The sequence below is a fragment of the Xyrauchen texanus genome, chromosome 19 (assembly GCF_025860055.1).
Source record: "Xyrauchen texanus isolate HMW12.3.18 chromosome 19, RBS_HiC_50CHRs, whole genome shotgun sequence".
In the NCBI taxonomy this organism is placed as follows: Eukaryota; Metazoa; Chordata; class Actinopteri; order Cypriniformes; family Catostomidae; genus Xyrauchen; species Xyrauchen texanus.
The window spans coordinates 2930330-2957469 of NC_068294.1; the positions used below are offsets into that span (position 1 = coordinate 2930330).

General features: G+C 42.8%; 1 protein-coding gene across 1 annotated transcript in view; it reads left to right on the forward strand.

Moving 5' to 3' along the window:
• Positions 1–27140, forward strand: part of LOC127659530 (X-linked interleukin-1 receptor accessory protein-like 2) — a 564853-nt gene that overhangs the window by 345923 nt on the left and 191790 nt on the right. Inside the window, exon 3 of the mRNA XM_052149394.1 lies at positions 10761–11034. Within this exon, the coding sequence (XP_052005354.1) occupies positions 10761–11034 (274 nt within the window). The remainder of the gene's footprint in view (positions 1–10760; positions 11035–27140) is intronic.

Consider the following 27140-nt stretch of genomic DNA (forward strand, 5'->3'; position numbering starts at 1 on the left):
GCTTTAAATATATAAAGGAAAAACAAATGGGGCACATGGTATCTGCTAATATAATGATTATTATATAATTAACCACAGTCCTTTAGATTGCATGTGATTCATACATATACAATTATAGTTAATATTAATAAAGCAACAACACTGAAAAAGAGAAAAACATTCACTGATCTTTTCTGGATAAATTTATACACCCTTTAAAACTGAACACAAAATGATCGTTTGAATTTACAGACCCAAAGTCTGATAGCATTAAATCAGAATCATATTAATGTCTCAAATCTGCAGTATAATCAGAAAAACTGAAAAAAAAATGATGAATTTCACTTTTAACTGCAATATTTTTCCTGGCATCAGTTCATATTTTCATTATTGTCATAAATGACTCAAACAAACTTTAAGGTTTTGTGTTTTTCTGGGTCGGTTGTGTCACTCGGGTCCAGTTTAAACTGAAGAGTGCGAATTTGCGCATATGCGAGTTTCTGCGGCAACACACGTTTTATCACTCGTAGAGGCGTGTTTGATGACATGTTTAAAGTAAATAATGGTCATTTAGAACTGTAATTTTTGAAGGCATTATTTGAAGATGTTCAATGACATGTGCTAACAGAAATATTTGACTGATGATTGATAAATGATAATGAAGGTCTGGTAGACCCGATTATCTAACAGAAGTTGTAAACTAGTCCAAAAATAAACAGCGAGATTTTACATACAAAAACACAACAATTCAATCACATAATTTCAGATGTGTTCATTACTAATCATTTGAGAGTTTAATAAATGTCTGCCAATAGTCTATATTCCACCCTCTGTGTACATGCCCGGAAACGTCTCGGGTTACATGTGTAACCCTTGTTCCCTGAAAAAGGCGGAAAGAGAAGCGCTACGGGGAACAGCTTTCGCTGTGAGCCGAGCTGAAATATTGTGTGAAACACGTCAATGAACATTGACCGGAATTTATAGCCTCGGCTGATGTAATCATTAGATGCACCTGAGGCCAGGCTATAAATGGATACGTCACCAGGTGTCGTCAGATACTTCTTTTGAAGAGCAGTCCTGGGACGTCCCAGTGCGGCAAGCAGCGCAACATCTCGTTCCGCCTTTTCAGGGAACAAGGGATACACATGTAACCCGAGACGTTCCCTTTACAAAAGGCTTCACTACGATGTTGCGCTGCTAAGCGCTACGGGGAACGCAATACCCACGCCGCCGCACTTGGGGCTGTCCGGACCCCTACGGTTGTGCAGTGTACTCACAAAAACGCAAGAGGTCTCAGACATGAGCTTGAGATGTCGACTCAAGGGCATAAGAGCCCGGAGTAGCATAAACATCTAAACCATTAATTTTTTGATGAATGTGTGCGGAGAGGACCAGTCTGCCGCATCACAAACTTGTTCAGGCATGAGCTGAGATGTCGACTCAAGGGCACAAGAGCCCAGAGTAGCAAAGCATCTAACCCATAAAGTTCGATGAATGTGTGCGAAGAGAACCCTATCGCAACACAAACTTGTCATAAAAACTGATGAATGTGAGCGGAGAGGACCAGCCTGCCGCATCACAAACTTGTTTAGGCATGGGCTGAGATGTCGACTCAAGGACATAAGAGTCCGGAGTAGCAAAGCATCTAAACCATAAAATGTGATTAGTGTGTGCGGAGAGTGCCAACCTGCTGCACCACAAACTTGTTCGGTGTCAACTCAAGGGCGTAAGAGCCAAGAGTGGCAAGAACATCCAAACTATAAAAGTTTAATGAATGTGCGTGGAGAGGACCAACCTGCCGCACCACAAACTTGCTGAAGAGGGAGACCTCTAGCCAAGGCTTTAGAGGAGGATAGCCCTCTGGAAGAGTGCGCCCTAAAACCTACTGGCGAAGCTTGAACGCGCGCCTCATAGGCCCGGGCAGTAAGATCTCTCACCCAAAGTGACAACCCGATCACGGCTTCAAAGTGAAGAACTGCTGCCCTGACTTTACGCCACTAGCAAATGTGGTGGACATAATTCTGAAGGGCACAGACTGGACAAAGTCTGAGTAGTCTTTAGCTGCTCCAGCATTACAAACGGCAGGGAGCAGAAGGCTTAGAGAATGACTGGCCAAGGGTCGAGAAAGGCACCTTGGGCAGGTAGTCAGGGTGAGGGTGCAAAGAATGCTCTTGGTCCTACCTGGGGCAACTCAAAACAGGCCGGCAAAAGAGACAGAGCCTGTGGGTACCCAAGTCTCCTTAGAGACGTAATTGCCATATGAAAAACCATCTTGAGAGTCAGAAGTCTACCAAACGCTGACTCTAGAGGTTTTAAAAAGGGGGGTCTTACCCTATGAAGAGGTCCTAGCAAGGATGCCTCTTAGAGGGCACCCCGCCCACCAAGGCGTGGCAAACCGAAGTGGAAGCCACATAGAACCCGGCAGTGGCGAGGCAAGTGCCCGCTGACAGTTCTTTCCACAGAAAATCCAGAACTGAAGCAAACTGGCAGTTAGCTCGTTCTGTAATTTGAATTTATTAGAAGGAAACGCATGCAGGCGCATTTGTGCCATGTATGCGCCACCACGATCAGCACCCCTGAGGGGGGGGGGGGCAGGGTGACTCGGGGAGAAGTAGAGGAGACATTGCACTATCAACAGAGGCGAAGAGGTCCTCTTCTGCCCTGTAAAATCTACCCAGATCAGTTCCAAGGGAGGGAGCCCTAGCGCTTGCAATGGTCTCGATAACTTCAGGAGAAAACCCTGTGAACCTCAGTTGGTACCCTACAGGGGCCAAGCATGAAAGGTTTCACAATTCGGGCCGGGGATGAATATGCCCCCTGAGCCTGAGAAAGAAGGTCCTACCTGTTCGGAATCGCCCAAGGCGAGCCGTCGAGGAGAGATATTAACTCCGAGAACCATATCCTGTTTAGCCAGCGCAGCGCCATTAATAGGAGGCAAGACCCTTGCTGGTGAACATTGCCAAGACTCCCGGGAGCAGAGAAACCGGGGAAAGAAACGCATACAGACGCATTCTGGGTCATGTATGTGTTTTAACGTCCAGACCCAAGGGGGGCTGGGTGATTTCAGGGAGAAGTAGAGGAGACATTGCGCTATTCATAGAGGCGAAGAGGTCCTCTTCTGCCCTAAGATCTCACCCAAACTTATTCCAAGTGGAAAAAGCCCGGCATTTAAAAAGGTCTCGATAACCTCAGGAGAGAGCCCTGTGTCCCTCAGTTGGTACCCTTAGGGGCCAAACATGAAAGATTCCACAATTTGGGGCAGGGATGAAATATTGCCCTGTGCCTGAGACAGAAGATCCTTCCTGTTCGGCACCGCCAAAGGCGAGCCGTCGAGGGAAGAGATTAGCTCCGAGAACCAAGCCCTGTTCGGCCAGCGCGGTGCTATCAGTAAGAGGCAAAAACCCTTGCTGTCGAACTCTGGGCAACTACTACCTTAGGGTGGAGTTCTTAACTCCCCCGTTGGTATTTTCTGTCTGGACCGTAAATCTGCTCCCATATACGGGCATCCAGGGATATAACTGACCTGAGTGACAGGAGCTTGCCCTGGGCCCTAAGGAGAACACAACGTGTCAGAAATACAGCTGACAAGAACGTGGGTCTCCTTGATTATTTATGTAAGAGGCTACCGCTGCATTGTCCACCCACACCAAGACATTGCAGCCTCAGGAGGAGGTATTTCAGGGCCAGAAATACAGCCATCAACCCGAGACAGTGACTGTGACAACCGAGCTGACGACCCTCCTATCCCCTTAAGCTGGACGACCACTTAAGGCCGCTACCCCGCCCATCAGGGAGGCATCTGTCGTTAGCAGCCTGCGACAACAAGACGCACATAGAGTGGGACCCAAGGCAGAGAACCGGGGTCTGAACCACATAGAAAGGGAACGAAGCCTGAGGCGCGTAACCCTATTTAGCCTAGGGGTTTTGGCCCTTGGAAGAAATCCCCTGGCTTTTGGCCACAACAAAAACGGTCTCATGAGCAGAAGGTCCAGAGGGATCACTGTGGACGCCTTCGCCCTGAGACCTGGAAATCATTGATACTGATAACAGTGCAACCTTGACCTAGCCTGACTTTGCTCAGGGTGATCTAAATGGACTCAATACTAGCGGGAGACAGTTGTGCCCGCATTGAGATTGAACTCCATACGATGCCCCAATAGACAGTGTTCTGAGTGGGAGAGAGGACGCATTTCTTGGCGTTGAGCCTCAACCCCAGAGAAACAGATGAGCTGAGACGATGTCCCTGTGCTGAACTGCCAGTTCCTGGAACTGCGCTAGGATCAGCCAGTCGTCTACATAATTCAGAATGCAGATGCCCCGGAGTCGCAAGGAGCCAGCGCTACATCATGCATTGTGAATGTGCGGGTAAAAAGGGCTAGGCTGAGAGAAAGATCCTGACCCTGGAAGACTTTGCCCCTGGAAGTGAACCTCAGGAACTTTCCATGTTGTGGCAGAACTTCTAAATGAAGTATAGAAGTGCGTCATAAGATCGATGGTGACCAGCCAAACGAGTTGTAGGGCTTGAGACACGACCGTCTTGACAGGCATCATCTTGGACTTGAACACCCACGGGTAGTTCAAGCTTTAAGATCTAAGCCAGACGCCACCCCTCACCCTCCATGGGAAATGGGAAGTATTTAGTGTAATAACCTAACTCTCTCTCTGGAAGGGGAACACATACCATGGCCCCTTTAACCAGGAGATTGAGTTATATATTTTTTTTTTACATAAAAAGAAATCCGGTTCACGGTAGTGAGAACATGCCGTTGAAACATGGAAAAGTGGCGAGTGAATTAAATCCTGACGCCCTTATAAGACCCACAGAAAATAATATATCCGGCAGAAGTTCCCACGCTGCCAGGATCTCTGAGATGGTTATTATATTTTAACACTTCCTGTTGAGGGGTTGTCGAGTGTTTCGAGTCCTGAATAAAATGCAGGAACAGCGAAAACACCCAACTGGGAGGAACAGCATAGTGTGCAGAGCAGCATAGTGTGCAGAGCAGCACCAGCCTGACCTGCTGCTTGATAAGCCCTTCCCACTAAAGTAGAGGTTGTCCTACAAGGCTTTGAGAGGAGAGAGGATGTGACGATGACGATGCCGAGCCCGGCGAGAGATAGCCCGCAAGCGTCTCTTCGACCGGCGGCATCACTGAATACCGGCGTGCCTCAGTACCCACGACAGTCGAATATAATGACGTCGAGTGTATGTGAACACGGGAAGAAAATATATATATATGGCAACCACACGAGTAACAACATCGAGCAATTCCTCCGTAGATTTTTTATCGCGGACGGAAAGCTCGGAGGCCGGAAGAGAATAGCGATCCACCTCATGATCCGAGAAGCGTCGAGATCATGTGAAGAAACAGCTGGGTTTGGGGAGAGAGTGAGAGAAAGGGATCAACCCGTCTCTTGCTCCTCAGCCAAAACCATGCACGAGCCCCACGAACGATCTTCTTTTCGAGAGTGCTGACTCCCGGAAGCAAGCGAGGCGAGCACGACGCACTCTGCCTGTTAAAGCAAATCGCAGTGCTCGCAACCGCCCTGCTGCAACGCGAGAGCAGCGTGCTCCCAAACAAACAGCAAAAACTGATGTGTGTCGTCTTCAGCTATAGAGCGAGAAGAGGGAACACGCACCGCTTATGGCTTTCAGTCATTCTCTCTTTTTAGAAATATATATATATAATATTTTCTAAACAGAAGAGAAAAGAGAACAAAGAACAAAGTTCACTGCACACTGTCTAACTGATTCTAACTCCTAACAGAGGAAAGAAAGTTTTGACAGGGTGTGTGAAACACACAGAAACAGAATCGCTCTGAAAAAAGAGTTTCTGACGACACCTGGTGACGTATCCATTTATAGCCTGGCCTCAGGTGCATCTAATGATTACATCAGCCGAGGCTATAAATTCCGGTCAATGTTCATTGACGTGTTTCACACAATATTTCAGCTCGGCTCACAGCGAAAGCTGTTCCCCGTAGCGCTTAGCAGCGCAACATCGTAGTGAAGCCTTTTGTAAAGGGAACAAGTATACTACAGAGACATTTAATGTCAGAGTGTGATTTTTACCGGCGAGCGTGAGCGGAGCGTTCACTTGGGCCTGGTTATTGAGCGGAGTGTCACACATGCTCTGCATTAACTAGAGTAATATTGTAGTAACCGTAACTGTAGGAACCAGTTTTGTGGTTACTTTGGTTTTACAACAAATACCAACTGTAGTAAACCACGTTAATTTTCATAAGGGAATTTCACCCTAGTTAAATACACTCACCTAAAGGATTATTAGGAACACCTGTTCAATTTCTCATTAATGCAATTATCTAATCAACCAATCACATGGCAGTTGCTTCAATGCATTTAGGGGTGTGGTCCTGGTAAAGACAATCTCCTGAACTCCAAACTGAATGTCAGAATGGGAAAGAAAGGTGATTTAAGCAATTTTGAGCGTGGCATGGTTGTTGGTGCCAGACGGGCCGGTCTGAGTATTTCACAATCTGCTCAGTTACTGGGATTTTCACGCACAACCATTTCTAGGGTTTACAAAGAATGGTGTGAAAAGGGAAAAACATTCAGTATGCGGCAGTCCTGTGGGCGAAAATGCCTTGTTGATGCTAGAGGTCAGAGGAGAATGGGCCGACTGATTCAAGCTGATAGAAGAGCAACTTTACCTGAAATAACCACTCGTTACAACCGAGGTATGCAGCAAAGCATTTGTGAAGCCACAACACGCACAACCTTGAGGCAGATGGGCTACAACAGCAGAAGACCCCACCGGGTACCACTCAGCTCCACTACAAATAGGAAAAAGAGGCTACAATTTGCAAGAGCTCACCAAAATTGGACAGTTGAAGACTGGAAAAATGTTGCCTGGTCTGATGAGTCTCGATTTCTGTTGAGACATTCAGATGGTAGAGTCAGAATTTGGCGTAAACAGAATGAGAACATGGATCCATCATGCCTTGTTACCACTGTGCAGGCTGGTGGTGGTGGTGTAATGGTGTGGGGGATGTTTTCTTGGCACACTTTAGGCCCCTTAGTGCCAATTGGGCATCGTTTAAATGCCACGGCCTACCTGAGCATTGTTTCTGACCATGTCCATCCCTTTATGGCCACCATGTACCCATCCTCTGATGGCTACTTCCAGTAGAATAATGCATCATGTCACAAAGCTCGAATCATTTCAAATTGGTTTCTTGAACATGACAATGAGTTCACTGTACTAAAATGGCCCCCACAGTGACCAGATCTCAACCCAATAGAGCATCTTTGGGATGTGGTGGAACGGGAGCTTCGTGCCCTGGATGTGCATCCCACAAATCTCCATCAACTGCAAAATGCTACCCTATCAATATGGGCCAACATTTCTAAAGAATGCTTTCAGCACCTTGTTGAATCAATGCCACGTAGAATTTAGGCAGTTCTGAAGGCGAAAGGGGGTCAAACACAGTATTAGTATGGTGTTCCTAATAATCCTTTAGGTGAGTGTATATTACTATCAGGTAATATTATTAGATGCTGATATTAGAGAATAAATAACATCTTCTGATTATAAAATTATATTCTTTAAATCACTTTAATGTAGATAGCTACTTTTTGCTAGTAGCTGGTTGTGTAGCTTACTTCTTTTTTAAAGAGTGACTTTTCACCTACTTTCAAAGTAGCTTCCCCAACACTGAGGTGAGTAAATAATAATGGAATTTACATTTTTGGGTGAATAACCCTTTAACACTCACTCTAAATCTTGGTATGTTTTTTGTTTCATTTTTTTTAAATCATGATGTGGCCTTTCGCTAACCATCTTTGGTGTCTGTGATGCCGTGAGAAATAACTTTAAATTCGAGTTAGTGTTTTGTTGAAAAGTTCACTAATGCCCTCTGTCTCTGCATGCATAATGTGTGCTCTTTTCTGACAGACCCTGTTTATAGGAGCTATTTTTCACAAACGTTGGCCTCATACATATGCAAACAATCAGGATTCGGTACAAAGCTTTGCTCAGTCACGTGCTACAATGCGTTTTGCATTGTAAAATGAACTGGCATGACAAATAATGCATATCCTTTCCAAATTTGTCATGATGCTGCACTTAATAACCGATAAATGAATTGTTCAAGACAGGCGCATTGTTTGCATAATGACTCGCAGCGACATATGGCTGCCTGTTTACATAACATTTAACCTGTGCACTTGGCACGCTGTTTCTGCCTTAGATGCATTGCATGAGCGCAGTAGACCAAACTAATACACAGCACTTCTGCTGATCTACTGTGCATACGAGTGTGTGCTATTTCAAGCTCTTAAATGGATGCACTGTTCTTGTCTAGCCATGTGTGATATCACTTTTCCTCTCTGGCAGGTTTTATTTCAATATAGTGCCACAAAAGTCATCAGGCCGAGTGTATATAACAAAATTCATGCCATAAATGTGTGACTGTGACCGCTGGATATAAATCAAAAGAGGCAGCTTTTGAATGTGAGGGATATTTATGTGGTGGGAGGCAGGCTGTGTGATGAGTCAGGGTTGGCACACAAGCACCTCTGTAATTGCTCATAAATTACAGGGTTTCATGCTGATATGTGGCTGTGACAGTGATGAGTTCCATCGGTCTATCAGTGTGAAATACTGAAGTGAATCGGAATCCGAATCAGAATGAGCTTTATCGCCAAATGTGCTCACGTATACAAGGAATTTCTTTGGGGTGATTGGAGAAACAAGTGCACACGGAACATTACAGTGAGACACAGAATATAAAACAAGGTAAGAGTATAAATAGACATGCAAAGAAATATAATATAACAGAATGACGTATGTACATGTGCAAGTGATAATAGATGTGCACGGTAGGGGTATGTGCAGTTATTGAATTAAATGTGAGTGAATTTACATATGTACATGACATTATTAATTATTCATTATTGCACAATGGGAGTCCTGAGGCAGTTTAATTGCTCATGAGGAAAATGGCCTGAGGGTAAAAACTGTTCTTGTGCTTGGATGTCCTGGCGCTCAGTGCTCTGTAGCACCGGCCAGAGGTCAAAAGTTCAAAGTGGGAGTGGGCAGGGTGTGTGGGGGTCCAGAGTGATTCTACCTGCACGATTCCTCACTCTGGGGATGTACAGGTATTGTAGGGTGGGCAAGGGGGCACCAAAAATCCTCTCAGCAGACCTGACTGTCCGTTGTAGTTTCCTTGTTGTCCTACAGGGCCAATTTGGTGGCTGAACCAAACCAGACATTTATAGATGCACACAGGACAAACTCAATGACTGTTGAGTAGAACTGAGTCAGCAGTGCCTGTGGCAGGTTGAACTTCCTCAGCTGGTGAAGGAAGTACAACCTCTGCTGAGCCTTCTTCACTAGGTCTCCCATGCTGATGACACTACTCTTACAAATAAATCTAAACTAGCCACAAACTTAACTGCAAATTTGTTGCACGTAATTTTCACATGCAAATGAGCTTTTGATTCACTGTAAATGTTTGCCAGAAGTTTGCAGATGCTCGTCGGTAGTGGCAAGGGCGTATATTTGATTGTGGGGGGGGGGGGGATTATCCCCATTACCCCCATCCCCCTTGGAATCTACGCCTATGGGTAGTGGTGAAGCTCTGGCAAACATGGACAATTTGCCTTAAGTTTGCTGCAAAGCTCATTAGCATATGAAAATTATCAGTGGCAAATGTGCCATGAACTCTCCATTTTCATAAGGGAACGCACTTCTGGTCATGTCACAAGTGAAGGTAAATATACTTCTAGATCTAGATGTGGGTTAAACAACATAAGTATATACAGGGTTCAACATATTACAGCATATGCATGAAAACTAAAAGGCCGCACAAGAGGCAAAGTCATAACATCAGAAAGAAACAGAAGAACTAAGAAAACTGCACAACACACATACAGTGTGATTCACTAGTGAAAATGTGTATATTTTAAACTCTTTTATAATTTAATGCAATTATCTTCATAACAAATTATATTATCAGAATAATTTGAGTAAAAAGTTGTTTGTAGAAAGTGTTTGTTTCCCCTGTTAAGAACAATGTGCATTTACTATTAAAATGTAAAATCGCAGCAGTAAACATCCGAGCTCTCTCTGCGCAAAACTCAGCGGTGAGTTTAACAACACTCAACATGTGCAACAACAGCATCGGTGGTCATAAAGCAATCCAGGATCCAGTTCCAGAGGAGCGCGCATGTTTAAGCGTGTCTGGACATAGTTCAGTTTCACTCCTCTCCAACACATGAACCAGCAACGTTTGGGTGAGCGCATTTTATCGCATCTAAGTCAATCAAATTAATTTATGCAAACTGTTTATCTGCTGGGTGTAGTCAAAACTACAGACTTAAGAAAAGCTTTTACAGGAGTGATGTCAGCACATATGAACAACCTTTTTCCACAAAAGATAATTTGATGATGAAAACCGAAGCTTCAAATAAAATACACAGGAAAATGTTAATTTTATTCTCAATTTTTCTCTTCACTGCACTTGCCTATGTATAAATCCTGACAGTGTTCAGTTACAGGAGTGTGTCAGCGTTCACAACCTGAACATCATCAGATCAGTTTGTTCACAGTTTCTAATGATTATGTATTATCTGCACAAGTCATCAACTAATAACCTAAAGTTCCAAAAGTACTGGCACTGATTTACTGGCAAAAACAATATGCAAAAAATGTTGTATCATCTTTAAGGAGTTCCAAAATATGGAACACGTCTTTCGTGATGTTCCCAGGTTTTTATTTCTTTAAAATGTTAATTGGTCAATTTTCTCTGTCCCACAGTTGACGGCTGTATAGACTGGTCGGTGGATCTGAAGACATATCGTGTGTTGGCCGGAGAGCCATTGAGGGTGAAGTGTGCACTTTTCTACAGCTACATCCGTACTAACTACAGTGTCGCACAAAATGCGAAGCTGCGCCTCATCTGGTACAAGAACAAGGGCGACTCAGAGGAGCCAATCATCTTCTCTGGTCACCGGCTCAGTAAGGAGGGAGATTCCATGTGGTTCCGTTCAGCTGAGATGGAGGACAATGGATTTTACACTTGTGTGCTCAGGTGGGTCATTAGCAACTAAAACTACACATCAATGAGCACATGTGCTCCAAAAACAAAAAACACAAAACAAGAGCATAGACATTATGGTTTCATGCCAAAGACATCTTGTAACACACATTTCAACTAAACAGGGTCAAATTTCAGGTGACCCAGAACTGCTGTGTTTAATAGAAAGATTCATAAGAACATGTGTTTACCCTTCTTATTATTTCTGCATCAATTTTACCATCTGATGACTGAAGCTGTTAAAATAGCTTAAAAATATGCACATCTGTGACCGCACTTTGGTTGAATTCTATATTAATGCACCAAGTCTATACTGTGCCTGTCCTAGACTTTTGGGGGCCCTAAGCAAACATTATGTGTGGTCCCCCTGTCAGTGTTTGTTACCCCCAAAATTATCCCCCCACCTCATAATCTTTTCTTGCAAGAGTTTCACTATAAAAAACAACAGACAGTGAGATCATTTTAAGCAGGGACGGGGTTATGATTTCAGAGGCCTCAATCAACGGTCCTACCTGGGGCCCCTGGGGTGGGGTGATATGGCTCAAAAACGTTTCTCAATATTTTTCAGGCTTTTTACGATATTCAAATCATACCTTGATGATTGTTTATTTGACAAAAATAACATAAAAGTTGTTTTAAATCAAGTTTTGTATTCATCCTAACAGCCATTGTAGCAAAGTAGTTTTAAAATGTTTAATGAAATAAATATTAACATTTTCAATAAATGAACGCATATGGCTTTTCCTACCACTGCTACCCAGATGACACACAGCTCTACCTGTCGTTCCAGCCTTATGACCCTACTGTCTCAGCTTGTATTTCTGCCTGCCTCTCGGACATTTCGGCCTGGATGAAAAATCGCCACCTTCAGCTCTACCTTGCCAAGACAAAACTCCTTGTGATCCCAGCCAACCCATCTGTTGATCACTATTCATCTTGGTACCTGGGAGTTGTGGTAGATGACCAGCTTAATTTCACTGCACACATCTCATCAACCTCCCGGTCTTGCAGATTCGTGCTGTACAACATCAAGAAAAACAGACTTTGTCTGTCTGAATATTCTGCACAGCTCCTGGTCCAAGTTCTGGTTATTTCAAAACTGGACTACTGTAATGCTTTGGTGGCTGGTCTCCCAACTAACACAAATAAGCCACTGGAGATGGTCCAGAATGCAGCAGCACATCTGGTCTTCAATTAGTTACAAATTAGTTACAAAGGTCTCACGTCACCCCACACTTGATTTCATTTCACTGGCTACCTGTAGCTGCCTGTATCAAATTCAAGGCTTTGACTCTGGCCTTCAGGACAGCCAATGGACACGCACCCTCTTACTTCAATTCACTTCTCCAGGTCTATGCTCCAACTCACTCTCTGTGGTCTATGAACAAGCGGTGCCTGGTGGTCCCATCACAAAGAGGCTCAAAGTTTATTTCATGATTGTTCACTTTCTCTGTTCCACTGCGGTGGAATCAATGATGTATTATGAATGCCAGGCTACCAGGGCCTTGGGGGCCTCAGGCTGAGGCTGACAAATGCAAAATTAATAGAAATAGAAAAAAGTGCTTGAATGTATGACAGCCATCTCTTCCTGGATTCATAATCAGAGGCCCTAATAAAAAAATATAATATAATATTATCATATACAACATTTATGTAGTTTAGCATATCTGCACTTACATGTATGACACAGAGTAAAATATCTAGTTAATATAATTAATGGATCACAAACGATGAGGCCCATTTATTACAGTATATCAAAGGGGCAATTATTTACAAATGTAATTTACATTTGACAGTAGGACAGTAGTATGCTAAAATCAGTTTTTGAAATTTTTTGCTGATTGTGCTGTAGTTAATTTACATATGTACTTAATTGTTATTGTTTTTATTTTGAGTTATCCCAGTAGAGGTGTCACGAGTATGAAATTTGGTTGACGATTCATTCATTGTCACGCAAATATTGAATGATTTGTTTGTATTAGGCCTTGTTCAGCTATAAGCCTACATTCACACTGTTGCAATGAGAATTGGCAAACAGAATTTGTATGACCCTGCCCCAGACATACGGGTATAAAAGGAGGGAATCGTGCATCTGTTTAGTCTGATTTTTTCTTCGGAGCCGAGCGGTTGTGTGTCCAGCAAGCTGGTGTTTATGCCTGTTCCACTCACCTCTACAGAGCTTTTGCTGTTGGACCTTATGGCTCGTTACCAGCGGCTTTCTCTTCTCTGCACGGTCATGCAGTCTAAGCCCCTGGGCACTTTGACAGCGCTTCTAAAAGAGCATAAATCCTCTAAAAGAGTATAATATTCTCTAAATGAGTAACACATTTGGCATTGAACGTCTTTTTAAAGATGTGTCTTTTCGGAGAGCATCGCGGCGTCTGACGCCGACAACTCGACTGGGCTGCCACCTTCAGGTTGGCCCGCCAAGTTTGAGGCCGACGTTCAGATGGCCGACATGCTTGCCTGGGCAGCTGTGATTGTGGGGCTGGACTGGAAGCCCCGTCCTCCCCTCAAGCCTCACGGCTAGATGATTGGTTCCTCGGGTCCCCTTCTTCCCGGAAGTGCACGACGAAGCCTACGGTGCCACTGCACAGGCCGCCTCCACCCTGCATGCCATGGTCCTCCTGCAAGTTCACCATGCCAAGGCGCTAAAAGATCTGCATTTGGGTTGTCCTGATCCCGACGTGCAGCAGGAGCTGCTCTCAGCAGCTGACCTCACCCTCCGGGCCACAAAGGTAACAGCGCAGGCACTCGGACACTTGTCGAGGGCCCACAAGGCTCCCAAATCATCCTGAGGTGGACGATCCGTGGAATGAAATGCTCGCCTGGAGCTGCTAGACAGACCACTACATTCCCCGGTAGAGGGTTGGGTGGAGAATCCTTGGTTTCCATCTTTTTCTTTGCCGCACCCCTCTCGTGCTGCGGTACCCACATTTTCATTAAAAGAGTAATTTCCTCATTCCTTGGGTCACCTTGCCGGTGCACACACATGCCGTTCTCATGGAGGCCCTGCACCAAACAGACAAAGTCAAAGAATAAGTGGCATCTTGGACGCAGACCTCTCACCTCTACACCAGCAACTGTATCACGCGCAGACCCTCGACCGGCCGGTTCTGACGAGTCCAGAGGACGTCTCCACAGGACCTCTTCCTCCCTCTCCAACCTGCCCCCTGCCGGGTACGCGGAGGTAGGTAAGTTCTTTGAGTATTTTCTCAGCACAGGCGCCCCGGGACGTGACTCTGCCTCCCGACGCAACACTACCTGCTCCCCACCGCTGTAAAGCCCCACCAGGTACGTCAAATGTGATCATCCCCTCAGTGCCCCTCGCCCGGTACTTGGACCTGTGGCTTTCGCTTTCCAACCCATCACGCTGGCTGGCCAGGACCAACCCACGCCTGATGAAGCGTGCTCTGTCAGCGACAATTGCCTGGAGCCAGGTCCGGCAGATGCTCACGTCACCCTAAAACCCAGACTGGGCTATGTGCCTGAGGTTCCTATGGCCTCCCTACAGCTTGCTTGCACCCGCATCAGCAGTTTACATGACACGGTTCAGTGTTGTGGCGTTATTGGATAGGGACCCCTAGTGTCACTTCACCGACTTCACTGACACAACGTCGAGTAAGTGACAGAAGGGGAATGTCTAGGTTACTGTCGTAACCCCCATTCCCTGATGGAGGAAATGAGACATTGTGTCCCTCTTGCCACAACACTGTACCAACCACTGTAACTGCCAAACCTTATTCTCGGCTCCTTAGTACAAAACTTGACTAAACAGATGCACGATTCCCTCCTTTTGTACCCGTAAGTCAGGTGGAGGGACATGCAAATTCTATTTGCCAATTCTCATTGGCCTTTTCTCAAAACTCAGAGGCAACTGAGGCTCTCAAGAGAGAAGCCTAGTGTCACTTCACCGACACAACATCTCATTCCCTCCATAAGGGAATGGGGGTTACGACAGTAACCTAGACATTTCTTCATTCTGTCATCTCCACTAAAATATAGGAAGCAGAAATCTCCTCCAGACTGCTTGCCTTTGCACTGTATGAACCCATGAAGAAGAGCATTTGCCATTATGCAAACGTTAAATTAAAGCGCTTATATTTCTGTGTGAGTTTGACGTGAACATCCACAGGCATCACACATTTTGTGGTGCTTCAGATGCGGTCAATCTTCACTCGCTCTTCAAGAGCTGCTCTAAATGTGCATTCTGCGGTGCTGCTCAATGAGTGCCACATGATGCAATAACTCCAGTAAATGCATCACAAAAATGCAGCGGTCATGGAATTTCTAGATTCGCTTAAAATTCTGTCCCATGCTGGTGCTTATGTTGAGGGAGGGGTGCCTCCAGGAATGTGGTGCTCCGGGGGCCTCGCATGACCATTATACCGGGGTGGAATGAGCTTCCAACCTTCACACAATCTGCTGATACAATCTCAACATTTAAGAACCAGCTGAAAACACATCTGTTCCACAAGCACTTAACCAATCAACACTAATTGCACTTACTATTGAACTTAACTTGCACTTACTGTACACAAATATGTATATAGACCTTGAGAGCTTAGCAGGACATTACTGTAGATGTTGTTAAACTTTGTATGACAAATTGCTTGCTATGTTCCTCATTTGTAAGTCGCTTTGGATAAAAGCATCTGCTAAATGACCAAATGTATATTTAAATGTTATTTGGTTCACCAGTAAGTGGTCTTTATCAAATCAAATCACTTTATTGTCACACAGCCATATGCACAAGTGCAACAGTGGGTGAAAGTCTTGTGTGCAGTTCCGAGCAACATAGCAGTCATGACAGTGATGAGACATATACCAATTTACTATAAACAACAGATTTACACAACAGAATTTACATATCTAATGTACACATAATTACACAACACAATAATAGTATACAATGTACAGTAAACAATACACACAATATGGACTACACGTACAATAAAAAAGTATATAACGTGTATAAAAAATATACAGTAGGTTGTATTGCAAGAGAATATAATTTATATAATTGATGACAGTCCAGTGTGAGATTAATAAAGTGCAGTGCTGATATACTGATCGTGAGCGATCAAGTGTTCAAAAGTCTGATTGCTTGGGGGAAGAAGCTGTCATGTAGTTGGCTGGTGCGGGTCCTGATGCAGCGATACCGTCTGCCTGATGGTAGCAGTGAGAACAGACCATGGCTCGGGTGGCTGGAGTCTCTGATGATTCTCCGAGCTTTTTTCACACACCGCCTGGTATATATGTCCTGGAGGGAGTGAAGCTCACCTCCGATGGTGTGTCTAGCAGTTCGCACCACCCTTTGCAGGGCTTTGCGGTTATGGGCGGTGCTATTGCCGTAACAGGCAGTGATGCAGCCAGTCAGGATGCTCTCTACAGTGCTGGTGTGAGGATGTGGTGTGAGGATGTGGTGGTTCATTCCAAACTTCCTCAGCTGTCTCAGGAAGAAGAGGCACTGGTGAGCCTTCTTCACAACGGCCTCAGTGTGGACGGACCATGTGTGTTCCTCAGTGATGTGGACACAGAGGAACTTGAAGCTGCTGACTCTCTCCACCGGTGCTCCATTAATGGTGATGGGGCTGTGTTCTCTGTCTTTCCTCCTGAAGTCCACTACAAGATCCTTGGTCTGACTGACTTAGAGGGAGAGGTTGTGCTCCTGACACCAGCGTGTCAGAGTGTGCACCTCCACTCTGTAGGCTGTTTCATCATTGTCAGTGATCAGACCTACCACCATCGTATCATCAGCAAACTTAATGATGGCATTGGAGCTATGTGTTGCCACACAGTCATGTGTGTACAGGGAATACACGAGTGGGCTGAGAACACAGCCCTGCCGGGCTCCAGTGTTGAGGGTCAGTGATGAGGAGATGTTGCTGCCCATTCTAAACACCTGACGTCTGCCTGACAGGAAGTCCAGGATCCAGCAGCATAGCGAGCTGTTTAAGCTCAGATTCCGGAGTTTCTCATCAAGCTTGGAAGGCACTATGTTGTTAAATGCTGAGCTGTAGTCTACAAACAGCATTCTCACATATTTGTTCCTTTTTTCCAGGTGGGAGAGAGCAGTGTGTAGTGTAGATGCAATGGCATCATCAGTGGAGCGGTTGTTGTGGTAGGCAAACTGCAATGGTCCAGTGAGGTGGGCTGCACAGAGCAGATGTAATCTCTGATTAACCTCTCAAAGCATTTGCTGATGATGGGGTCAGAGCAACAGGACGGCAGTCATTTAAGCAAGTGATTTTGGCTTGCTTTGGTGCAGGCACAATGGTTGACGTTTTGAAGCATGTGGGGACTACAGATAAGGAGAGGGACATGTTGGAAATTTCTGTAAAAACACCAGCCAGTTGGTTCGCGCACGTTCTGATTACGCGGCCCAGAATGCCATCTGGACCCGTGGCTTTACGGATGTTCACCCGTCAGAAGGATCGGGTTACATCTGCAACAGAGACGAAGAGTGAACTGACCTCTGTTGCGTCGGCCGCGAGTGCTCTCTCCGCGAGGGCGGTGTTGTTTCCCTCGAAACGAGCATAAAAGGTATTTAGCTCATCCGGGAGAGAGGCAGCAGTGTTCAAAGCGGAGTTTTTATTCCCTTTGTAGTCCGTGATGATATTAATTCCCTGCCACATTCTTCTAGAGTCAGTGGTGTTGAACTGTCCTTCAATCTTGTGCCTGTACAGGTGTTTAGCTGCGCTGATAGTTTTGCGGAGTGCATAACTGTCTTGTTTACCCTCCTCCGCGTTCCCGGAATTAAGTGCCACGCGAACATCGCTGTTAACCCATGATTTCTGGATGGGGTAGATCTGTATTGTTTTGGTTGGAACAACATCCTCTATGCACTTCCTGATGAAACACGTTACGCTATCAGCGTAAACCTCGATGTCTTCATCAGAGCCCGTTCTGTGTCGATTTGTGGGGGAATGTTCACAGCAGTGATAATGACCACTGTGAATTCCCTCGGTGGCCAGAATGGTTGACATAGAAGCATGAGAAATTCCAGATCAGGAGAGCAGAAAGACTTGATAAAATGTACATTCCTCTGATCACACCAGGATTTGTTGATCATAAAACATACACTTCCACCTCTGTTTTACCTGAGAGGACTTTCGCTCTTTCTGCTCGGTGCATGGAGAACCCCGCGGGTTCGATGGCGGAGTCTGGAATCTCTTCAGAAATCAAAGTTTCTGTAAGACAGATAATGCAGCAGTCCCTGGTCTCTCATTGGAAAGAGCTCCGCACTCTCAACTCCCATCTTGTTGTCCAGAGATTGAACAGAATACTGGGTGAAAATTGATTGCTTTACGCGACGTCTTACTCTTTTTTTCCCCTTTTCCTTTTGGATTTCTGTGGCCGGGCAGCCAAGACAAAGGGCTCCGCTGGCATGTTTGTAAACAGGGGGTCAGCATTGAGGAATTTGAAGTCCTGTTTTCATTATGTAATTGCAGAACCAATGTCCAAAAGTGTTTGTCAGATGCAATAAGACAAAAAACTGTAAACAAAACAACAAAAATCTGCAGTGTTGTGTCGGAGCTCGCAACGCAGCAGCCATACTTGGCGCCATCTTGGGTCCACATTATGTTTTGGCTCATTGGTGGATGTCAGGAATGTATTCATACAACTTACCTACATACCTAAAGAACATTATTTTTTACCTAAAGAACATTTTTGCTGGCCTAGAAGTATGTCCTTCATCAAAAGCAGTATATACTCTAACAGAGTGCAATTTTGGAGGGAAGGATCACAGATGTGATGTAAACTTAAATCTATTGGATATTTAAAAAGAGGCAGGTTAATCTAAAATTGCTTCAACAACAATAATAGACTGGAATGAAAAAAATAAAATAATGGACTGATATTCCACACACATGCAAATTGTTGTACTCTGCACAGCATAATCCAAACTGTCACGTATTCCATGTTTTTGTGCTTAGACATTTATTTAGAAATTCTTGTTTAGTTCCCTGTTCCTGATTCCAGTTAGTTTTGTAGTCCTTTGTAGTTTTCTTTCATGATTGGTTTTCCCCTGATTGTTTTCCCCAGGTGTTCCTCGTTCCCTTGTTTGCCCATATGTATTTAAGCCCTGGTTTCTTTGTCAGTCTTCACATGTGTTGTCATGTTCTCTGCCTGGTACCCTATGTTTGGTTTTCTTTTATTCTGTTTTACCATGTTCATCTTTATTTTATAAAAAATTTAGTTTAGATCCTCATTCCTCATCTGCCTCATCACAGAAAGACTGACCAAAAATCTGAATACTGCTTCTGAAGCAAGGGGACCATCCAGTTGAGGATCACATCTGTGAGTATTTTGAGCTAGTTTAGTGCACTATCCAGACCACTCTCTGGTGGTTTTCTTCCGGACTGGTCTGAATAGTGCACTGAAGGAACTGATGCCTCCAGCTGATCCTCACTGGACACTCTGCGAATATGTGGAGAAGGCTCTGGAACTTTGCGGATCCCTTTACACAGTGGATTATGGCGGGAACCCCAGGCCAAAACCTGCATCTTCTGCTCCCTCGTCCAAGCCTGCAATGGCTCCTTGCTCCAAACCTGTCTAGGCCAACGAGCCAGTGCCTATGCCTGTGGCATCATCCGCTCCCATGACTATGCTCCCAGCTGTCTGGAAAAGGAGGACAAGGACACCAAGGTCGTTCCATAGTTGCTACCAGTGCTCACAACCACGGCTTTCCCTAAACCACTTTCCGCATTGGTGGAACAACCTTCTCAACTCTACCAAAGCAGCTCTTCTGTGAGCGGTTGACTCAATCCTACAACCTAATCTCATAGAGTGCTAAAATTTAGTTGGCATTCAAACTGAGTTTAAAGTGCTGAGTTCAACATTTTGCTCCAGTTTCATGCTGAAATTTTGTGCTACAACAACTGTTGGTTTTATACATTTTTCACACAAATCACGATTGATTATGACTTTTATAAACCCTTTTCAATATATTACTCGCTACTGTATGTTATGATATCAAAATACTTTTACTTAACCATCATACATTTTAACACTTGTATTATAGACCCACCTACATTTACACACTTATTCTGATGTGATTAGCTTGCGTGTTAGCTCAGGTGACTTTGGACTTGAAAGACAGAGGTTCGAGCCCAGCCTAGCACGCAAGCTGACACGTTAGATGAAAGTGTCATAGATGCAATACAAAATTACGTGGTCACTATCGGTTAGGTTTAGGTGTTGGTTAAGGATGTCTGTTTTGTTTGCCTCTCATATGCTTTAAGGACACTTGGTTGAGTTTAGGTTAGGGAGCTACATTTACTACAAAAAACTCCTATCATACAACTTAACCTTGTCTGATTACGACATCATTTCACTCAATTTTGGCGCCCCTCGCTGGACTTTTCACTGGGAAACTGGAGCAAAATTAGTAATGCAGCATGTTATTTTGTTTTGTAAACATGTTGCCATGGACACATAGTGTTCATGACTTGAGGCTGTTTTTTGGAACTATTTTAGTGAATATCTTATTCCACTCTTTTGCTACTGTCCCCCATTTTCCTCAAATGTCAAACTTTAGTGTAGCAGGACTTGCTTGTATTCCTCATTTGTAAGTTGCTTCAGATAAAAAGCATCTGTTAAAATTAAGTGTAAATGGTAATGTCTTGTATGGTATTGGGCGTCAGGGCATTGCCCTGACACTTACCTCTGGTACTTGCCATAAAAAACGAGTTTTCCATTTAGATTTAGCAGATGCTTTTAAAGGGACCATATTTACATGCATGTAAGAATAAAAACATTTCCCGGGTTTTTACAGAAAGCAGCATTCGGAAACATCATGTAAAAGAGAACGTTGATTTATTTATGCTTTTTAATGGATTACGTGAAAGCAGTTTAACGCCTACATTTCTCCCGGAGAAAGCTGCTTATGTGGCCATGTAAACACATAAGCTTTTTATTAATTTTTTTAATGTTTTTTGAGAGCGTGCTTGTGCGTGGAACAGACCACATAACATTGGATGGAGCCCAACAGCAAGTCAACAAAACATTTGTGGGAGTACAGTGGGAAAAGCACATACACTATAAACTATACCCATAGACCCATGCGAGTTTTATGCAAGAGGGGAAATCCAACTATTGAAGCACAATTTTGCTGCTGGTTATGATAGAAAGGTAAGGAAACACCACGACAACTCTGGACTATCTGGAACCAACAATCATACCACAGACAAAATCACTGAGATCACATTTTGTTCCCCATTCTGATGGTTGATGTGAATATTTAACTGAAGCTCCTGACCTGTATCTGCTTATTTTATGCGTTGCACACCATTGGCTGATTAGATAATTGCATGGATGAATGTTTGTGCCATATGGGCTGGTTTGAGTATTTCTGGGATTTTCACACACAACAGTTTCTAGAATTTACTCAGAATGGTGCCAAAAACAAAAAAGCATCCAGTGAGCGGCAGTTCTGTGGACGGAAACACTTGTTGATGAGAGAGGTCAACAGAGAATGACCAGACTGGTTTGAACTGACAAAGTCTACAGTAACTCAGATAACTGCTCTGTACAATTGTGTTGAGGAGAATAATATCTCAATGTTATTCTGAGATGCGGGTTAGTGCTGTTTTGGCGGCAGGAGGGGGACCTACACAAAATTAGGCAAGTGGTTTTAACGTTGTGGCTGATTGGTGTATAGTTTACAGATCCTTATACTGTGTTTAGGTGTCCAATTTATTTAGGCCTAGGTGATGATGTGAACTGGACAAATCCTCACCTTATGCAATAGAAATTGGTAACACTTTACAGTAAGTTTCTATTTGTTAACATGAACTAACAATGAACAATATTTTTTACAGAATTTTGTAATCTTTGTTTATGTTCATTTCAACATATAGTAATACATTTTTAAAACCAAAGGTTGTATATGATAACAGGAGTAAATGCAATTGGAAGTAACAAACTTACAGTGAACAATTTTATTTTTATTAACAAACATTAATAAAGGTTAATATATGCTGTAATAAAAAATATTGTTCATTTTGGTTCATTTAACCTAATTCATTATCTAATGTTAACAAATGGAACCTTACTGTAAAGTGTTTGTTTTTCCCTCTGGTGTACCCAAGCTGAGCATATGCCCAACACATGCTCTATACAAAGTCTAGAATCACATTATGCTGCTTTATTAATTAATATTTGGGTAAAGCATAGGGAGTACATGGACTTTACAAATATACACATTTTTATATAATTAACAAGAGGCTGACTGAATCAGATTCAGAATGAACTTTATTGCCATGTGTGCTTTCACATTTTTTTTGATTGAATAAAAGATAGTATAGATATTGGAAAATAAAGTGTGTGTGTGTATATATAGAATACACAATAAGACTATATATATAGAGAGAGAGAGAGAGAGACACATATGCATACACACATGCATACTGTACATACACACATAAATATAAATACACACAGAGACACACACATAGTGCAAATCTAAATACAAAACTGTTACATACAGTGCAAGGGAATGTAATGGCAGAAGAGGTATATGTGTTGGATACATATAAAAAGACTAAGCTGTATATTGCTTATAAATATTCTCAATGGGGCAATTTTTACTGTTCATGAGTTGAATAGCCTGAGGGGGAAAAAAAAAACTGTTCCTGTGCTGATGGTTCTGGTGCTCAGAGTTCTGAAGTGTCGGTCAGAAGGCAACAGTTCAAAAAGGTAGTGGACTTGGTGAGTGGGGTCTAGAGTGATTTTTACAGCCGTTTTCCGCACTCTGGAAGTGTATAGTTCTTGAAGTGCAGAGAACAGACTCAATGACTGCTGAGTAGAACTGTATCAGCAGCGCCTGTGGCAGGTTGAACTTCCTAGCAAACGTGACTGCATGCCTACATACAACAATAATGATCTTCACTAGATAACCTAAATTGCTTTAATAAGCACAAAGTTAGGCTTAGAAAATCAAACAAACAAATAAAAAATAAGTATGGGTAATTTTATTGGACAAACCTAATTTCAGTCAAAGTATTAATGTATCATATCTAATTATCATTCAGTGGAGATAATTGGTGAACAAGTGTGAAATTATATTTAACTTTTAACTGCATTTATTTTTCCTTTCCATGTCGTCATGCTGTAAGCGAATTAGTACAAACTTCAAAGTGTGAAATGTCCTGTGATGCACTGTGACAGTTGTGTCACTCAAAGATCCAGCACAAATTCACTTGTATGAATGACCACCGAGCCACTGTGCTTCCTACCGCTTGAAGCAGCCAGATCTCACATCAAATTCAGCAAGTGTGTGCTGATTTTTCTTTTGCCAAAATCGGTATATGTTGACCGCATTTGAAAACACTGCCTCCTGAGGCTAAAGCAATAAAAGTTTCAGAGTAGATAAACAAGTGTGACATCTATTTATATCCAGGAGAGTTTGCCAGAAGCCGGTTGTAAAAAAGAACTGTTTTCAGATGAACAGGGTGTAAAACAGTGAAGAGAAATACTTATTTAATCTACCCCCAACCAAAACCCACATTTAACCCTAAGCATTAGTGAAGACAAAATGCGATGTTAGGGATAAAAATGCAACCTCCTTATCATGCTCGTGATTGTTTATATACACGTGATTACTTCTTCATTTGAATGGGGTTTGAAGTCAGTCATTGTGTTTTTTGATTGTCGTTCAACCATATACACTTAGTACAGTACACAGCGAAACATACTAACAGGAATGGGAGAGAGGTGGCTCTTTGCTGAGCGAGTATGCCGTCACGACATCACCCAAATTCCCTGCTGCAGGGACTCTACAGCTAGAACCAAAGTGTGTGTGTTGTTCTCTGTTCTACTCCCATTCAAAACAGTATATACCGGCTTCTCTTTCTCACTGACCTCCACTAGCGTTCGGATGCGAGTCTCTAACTCATTAACCTTCTCCGTCAGCCTGACTAATTCCTTACATTTATCACATGTGAATCCCTCACTGCTGATGGAAGAGGCTATTGTAAACATGTGACATGCAAGGGAGAAAGAAATAACATGAGCGGATGCCATGACTTTCTGCAAATGTTTTGTTGTTGTTCGTGAGCGGTGAGGGTTTGAGATTGATGTGAATCCCTCATGCAATTGTTTATTGTTGTTGGTTGTTCTTGATAAGCGGTGCTTCGAGTTCGATGCAATAATCTGTAACACAGAGGAGAAAAACGCTGAAAAATGCATACAGTTTAATCGTGATAAAAATAGAAAGCGGATGCAGGTGGAATATACGCGCAGTTGAATCGTGATAAGAGAATACTGCGAAGGAAATCCGGATGCGCTTATAAATGGCAGATGTTAAGGATTAAAGGCTGAAAACAGATATATAAGCGATGCTAAAAAGAAAACTAGCAGGCTACAAACACAAACACTCCTGCAGCGTCCAGTGACGTCAGCTGCTGTTGTTACTCCTTCAACTGATTCAAAACTTCAGATAGAAAAGCAAATACTTCAATAAATCACTTTTAAATCTCAAAATAATTTTGTTGTTGAAAGTTTGTCAAATTGAAACAATTATCATTTTCTCAGGCAGATAGAGAACTTTACTGAGTATGTGCTGAATAATTCTCAAAATTTACATTTTTGAAAAATTGTATGTGATACAATTACCCCCAATCTTATATTAGGCAGTAGCTTATATACTTCACAGATTAGAAGTAGTTTAGAAGGGGTTTGATTCAGAACATAGCCTTATAGCCATAATTCTAAGCATGTGAGGAATAATATACAACATCTGTTTAAAGACATAAGTCAACAATACAGCCTGAAACAGAAAGAAACTGAAACTAATGATGTCTTAATGTTTCTAACATTGTCTAGGGAGCTCCAATTCATTCTCTATCAATTAGCAGATCATAATCCACATTTGTTTAGAAATTGGTTGAAAACGTTTCTCTACTTGTCATCAGTGCATGATAGTTTGGATCCCCAGTTTCACTGTGAATCACTGTGCTTTACAGCAACATTAAAACACTTTCCAGCTCACTGGTTTCTTCCATTGTTGGAAACTGACATTGGATTCTTAGAGAACCAGCCAAAATATTTTTTTATATATATATATATATAAATCAAATACCAGCTGGCAGTGCTTGAAAAAGTAATTCCCTCTAATTAAATCAACCCAGTTAAGAGTATAATAATAAAAACAGACAGCCTTGATTACCAGCCTTGATTATGATAAACTTTACTTATTTTGACACTTGCCTTTAAAGTCCAATTTTACTAAATAAAAACAGACTTCACTAGAGCAGCAAGGCGCAAATCATTCAATGCTATACAGAATATTAGTGTGTCCCAGTGTGCATACTATCCATCCTAAGCAGTATGTGATTAAAACAATAAGCCAAAAGAGGCCATTCATCACAGTCATTTTTACCACAGGCAAGGCCAGGTCAGTGTCATGATGAATACATCGCTGTAGCAACTTTTTACCTGCATCATCAATATGTCATTGTCAGGCTGTTTTTACCTCAATTTGTACGATTCTGTCACAAGCTTGGCAATCTTCGGATTTATTGTGCATGTTTAACCACACTATTTCATTACACCTACATTATGAGTTTACATTTTTCTGTCATATTGATATTTTAGATTCCCTAACCTAAACCTAACCACCTACAGTTGAAGTCAGAAGTTAACATACACATTAGACAAATACATTTAATCTCAGTTTTTCACAATTAGTTTAAACATTTAACCGTAGAAAACATTTTCTGTCTTAGGTCAGTAAGGATCACTATCTTATTTTAAGAATGTGAAATGTCAGAATAATAGTAGAGATAATTATTAATTTCAGCTTTTATCACATTCCCAGTAGGTCAGAAGTGTACATACAGTTTGTTAGTATTTGGTAGCATTGCCATTCAAACGTTTGACCCAAGTTATTGTTTAACTTGGGTCAAACATTTTGGGTAGCCTTTCACAAGCTATTCACAATGAGTTGCTGGAATTTTGGCCCATTCCTCCAGACAGAACTGAGTCAAGTTTGTAGGCCTCCTTGCTCACACATGCTTTTCCAGGCAGATTGAGGTCAGGGCTTTGTGATGGTATCTCCAATACCTTGAGTTTGTTGTCCTTAATCCATTTTGCCACAACTTTGGAGGTATGCTTAGGGTCATTGTCCATTTGGAAGACCCATTTGCGGCAATCTTCCTGGCTGATGTCTTGAGATGTTGCTTCAATATATCCACATAATTTTACTTCCTCATGATGCCATCTATTTTGTGAAGTGCACCAGTCACTCATGCAGCAAAGCACCCCCACAACATGATAGCCACCCCCATGCTTCACGGTTGGGATGGTGTTGCAAGAATTCGTCTGGCAAGCCTCACACTTTTTTCTCCAAACATAATGACGGTCATTATGGCCAGAAGGTTTATTTCATCAGACCAGAGGACATTCTTTGTCCCCGTGTGCTCTTTCAAACTGTAGTCTGGCTTTTTTATGGCAAATTTGGAGCAGTGGCTTCTTTCTTGCAGAGCAGCCTATCTGGTTTTGTTCGATATAGGACTTGTTTTACTGTGGATATAGATACTTGTCTACCTGTTTCATCCAGCATCATCACAAGGTCCTTTGCAGTTGTTCTGGGATTGATTTGCATTTTTTGCACCAAACTACTTTCATCTCTAGGAATGTGACAGAATGTGTCTCCTTCCTGAGCTGTATGATGCTGCATGGTCCCATGGTGTTTATACTTGCATACTATTGTTTGTACAGATGAACGTGGTACTTTCAGGTATTTGAAAATTGCTCCCAAGGATGATGCAGACTTGTGGAGGTCCACAATTTTTTTTATTTTTTCTTTGCTAATTTCTTTTGATTTCCCCATGATGTCAAGCAAAGATGCACTGAATTTGAAGGTAGGCCTTAAAACACATCTACAGGTACACACCCAATTGACTCCAATTAGCCAATTATCCTGTCAGAAGCTAATTGGCTAATTGCCTAAAGGCTTGACATATTTTTCTTGAATTTTCTCAGTTAACCTTGTGTATGTACATTTCTGTCACACTGGAAAAGTGAATCATTCTGTCTTTAAACATTTGTTGAAAAAATGTCTTGTGTCATGCACAAAGTAGATGTCCTAAACG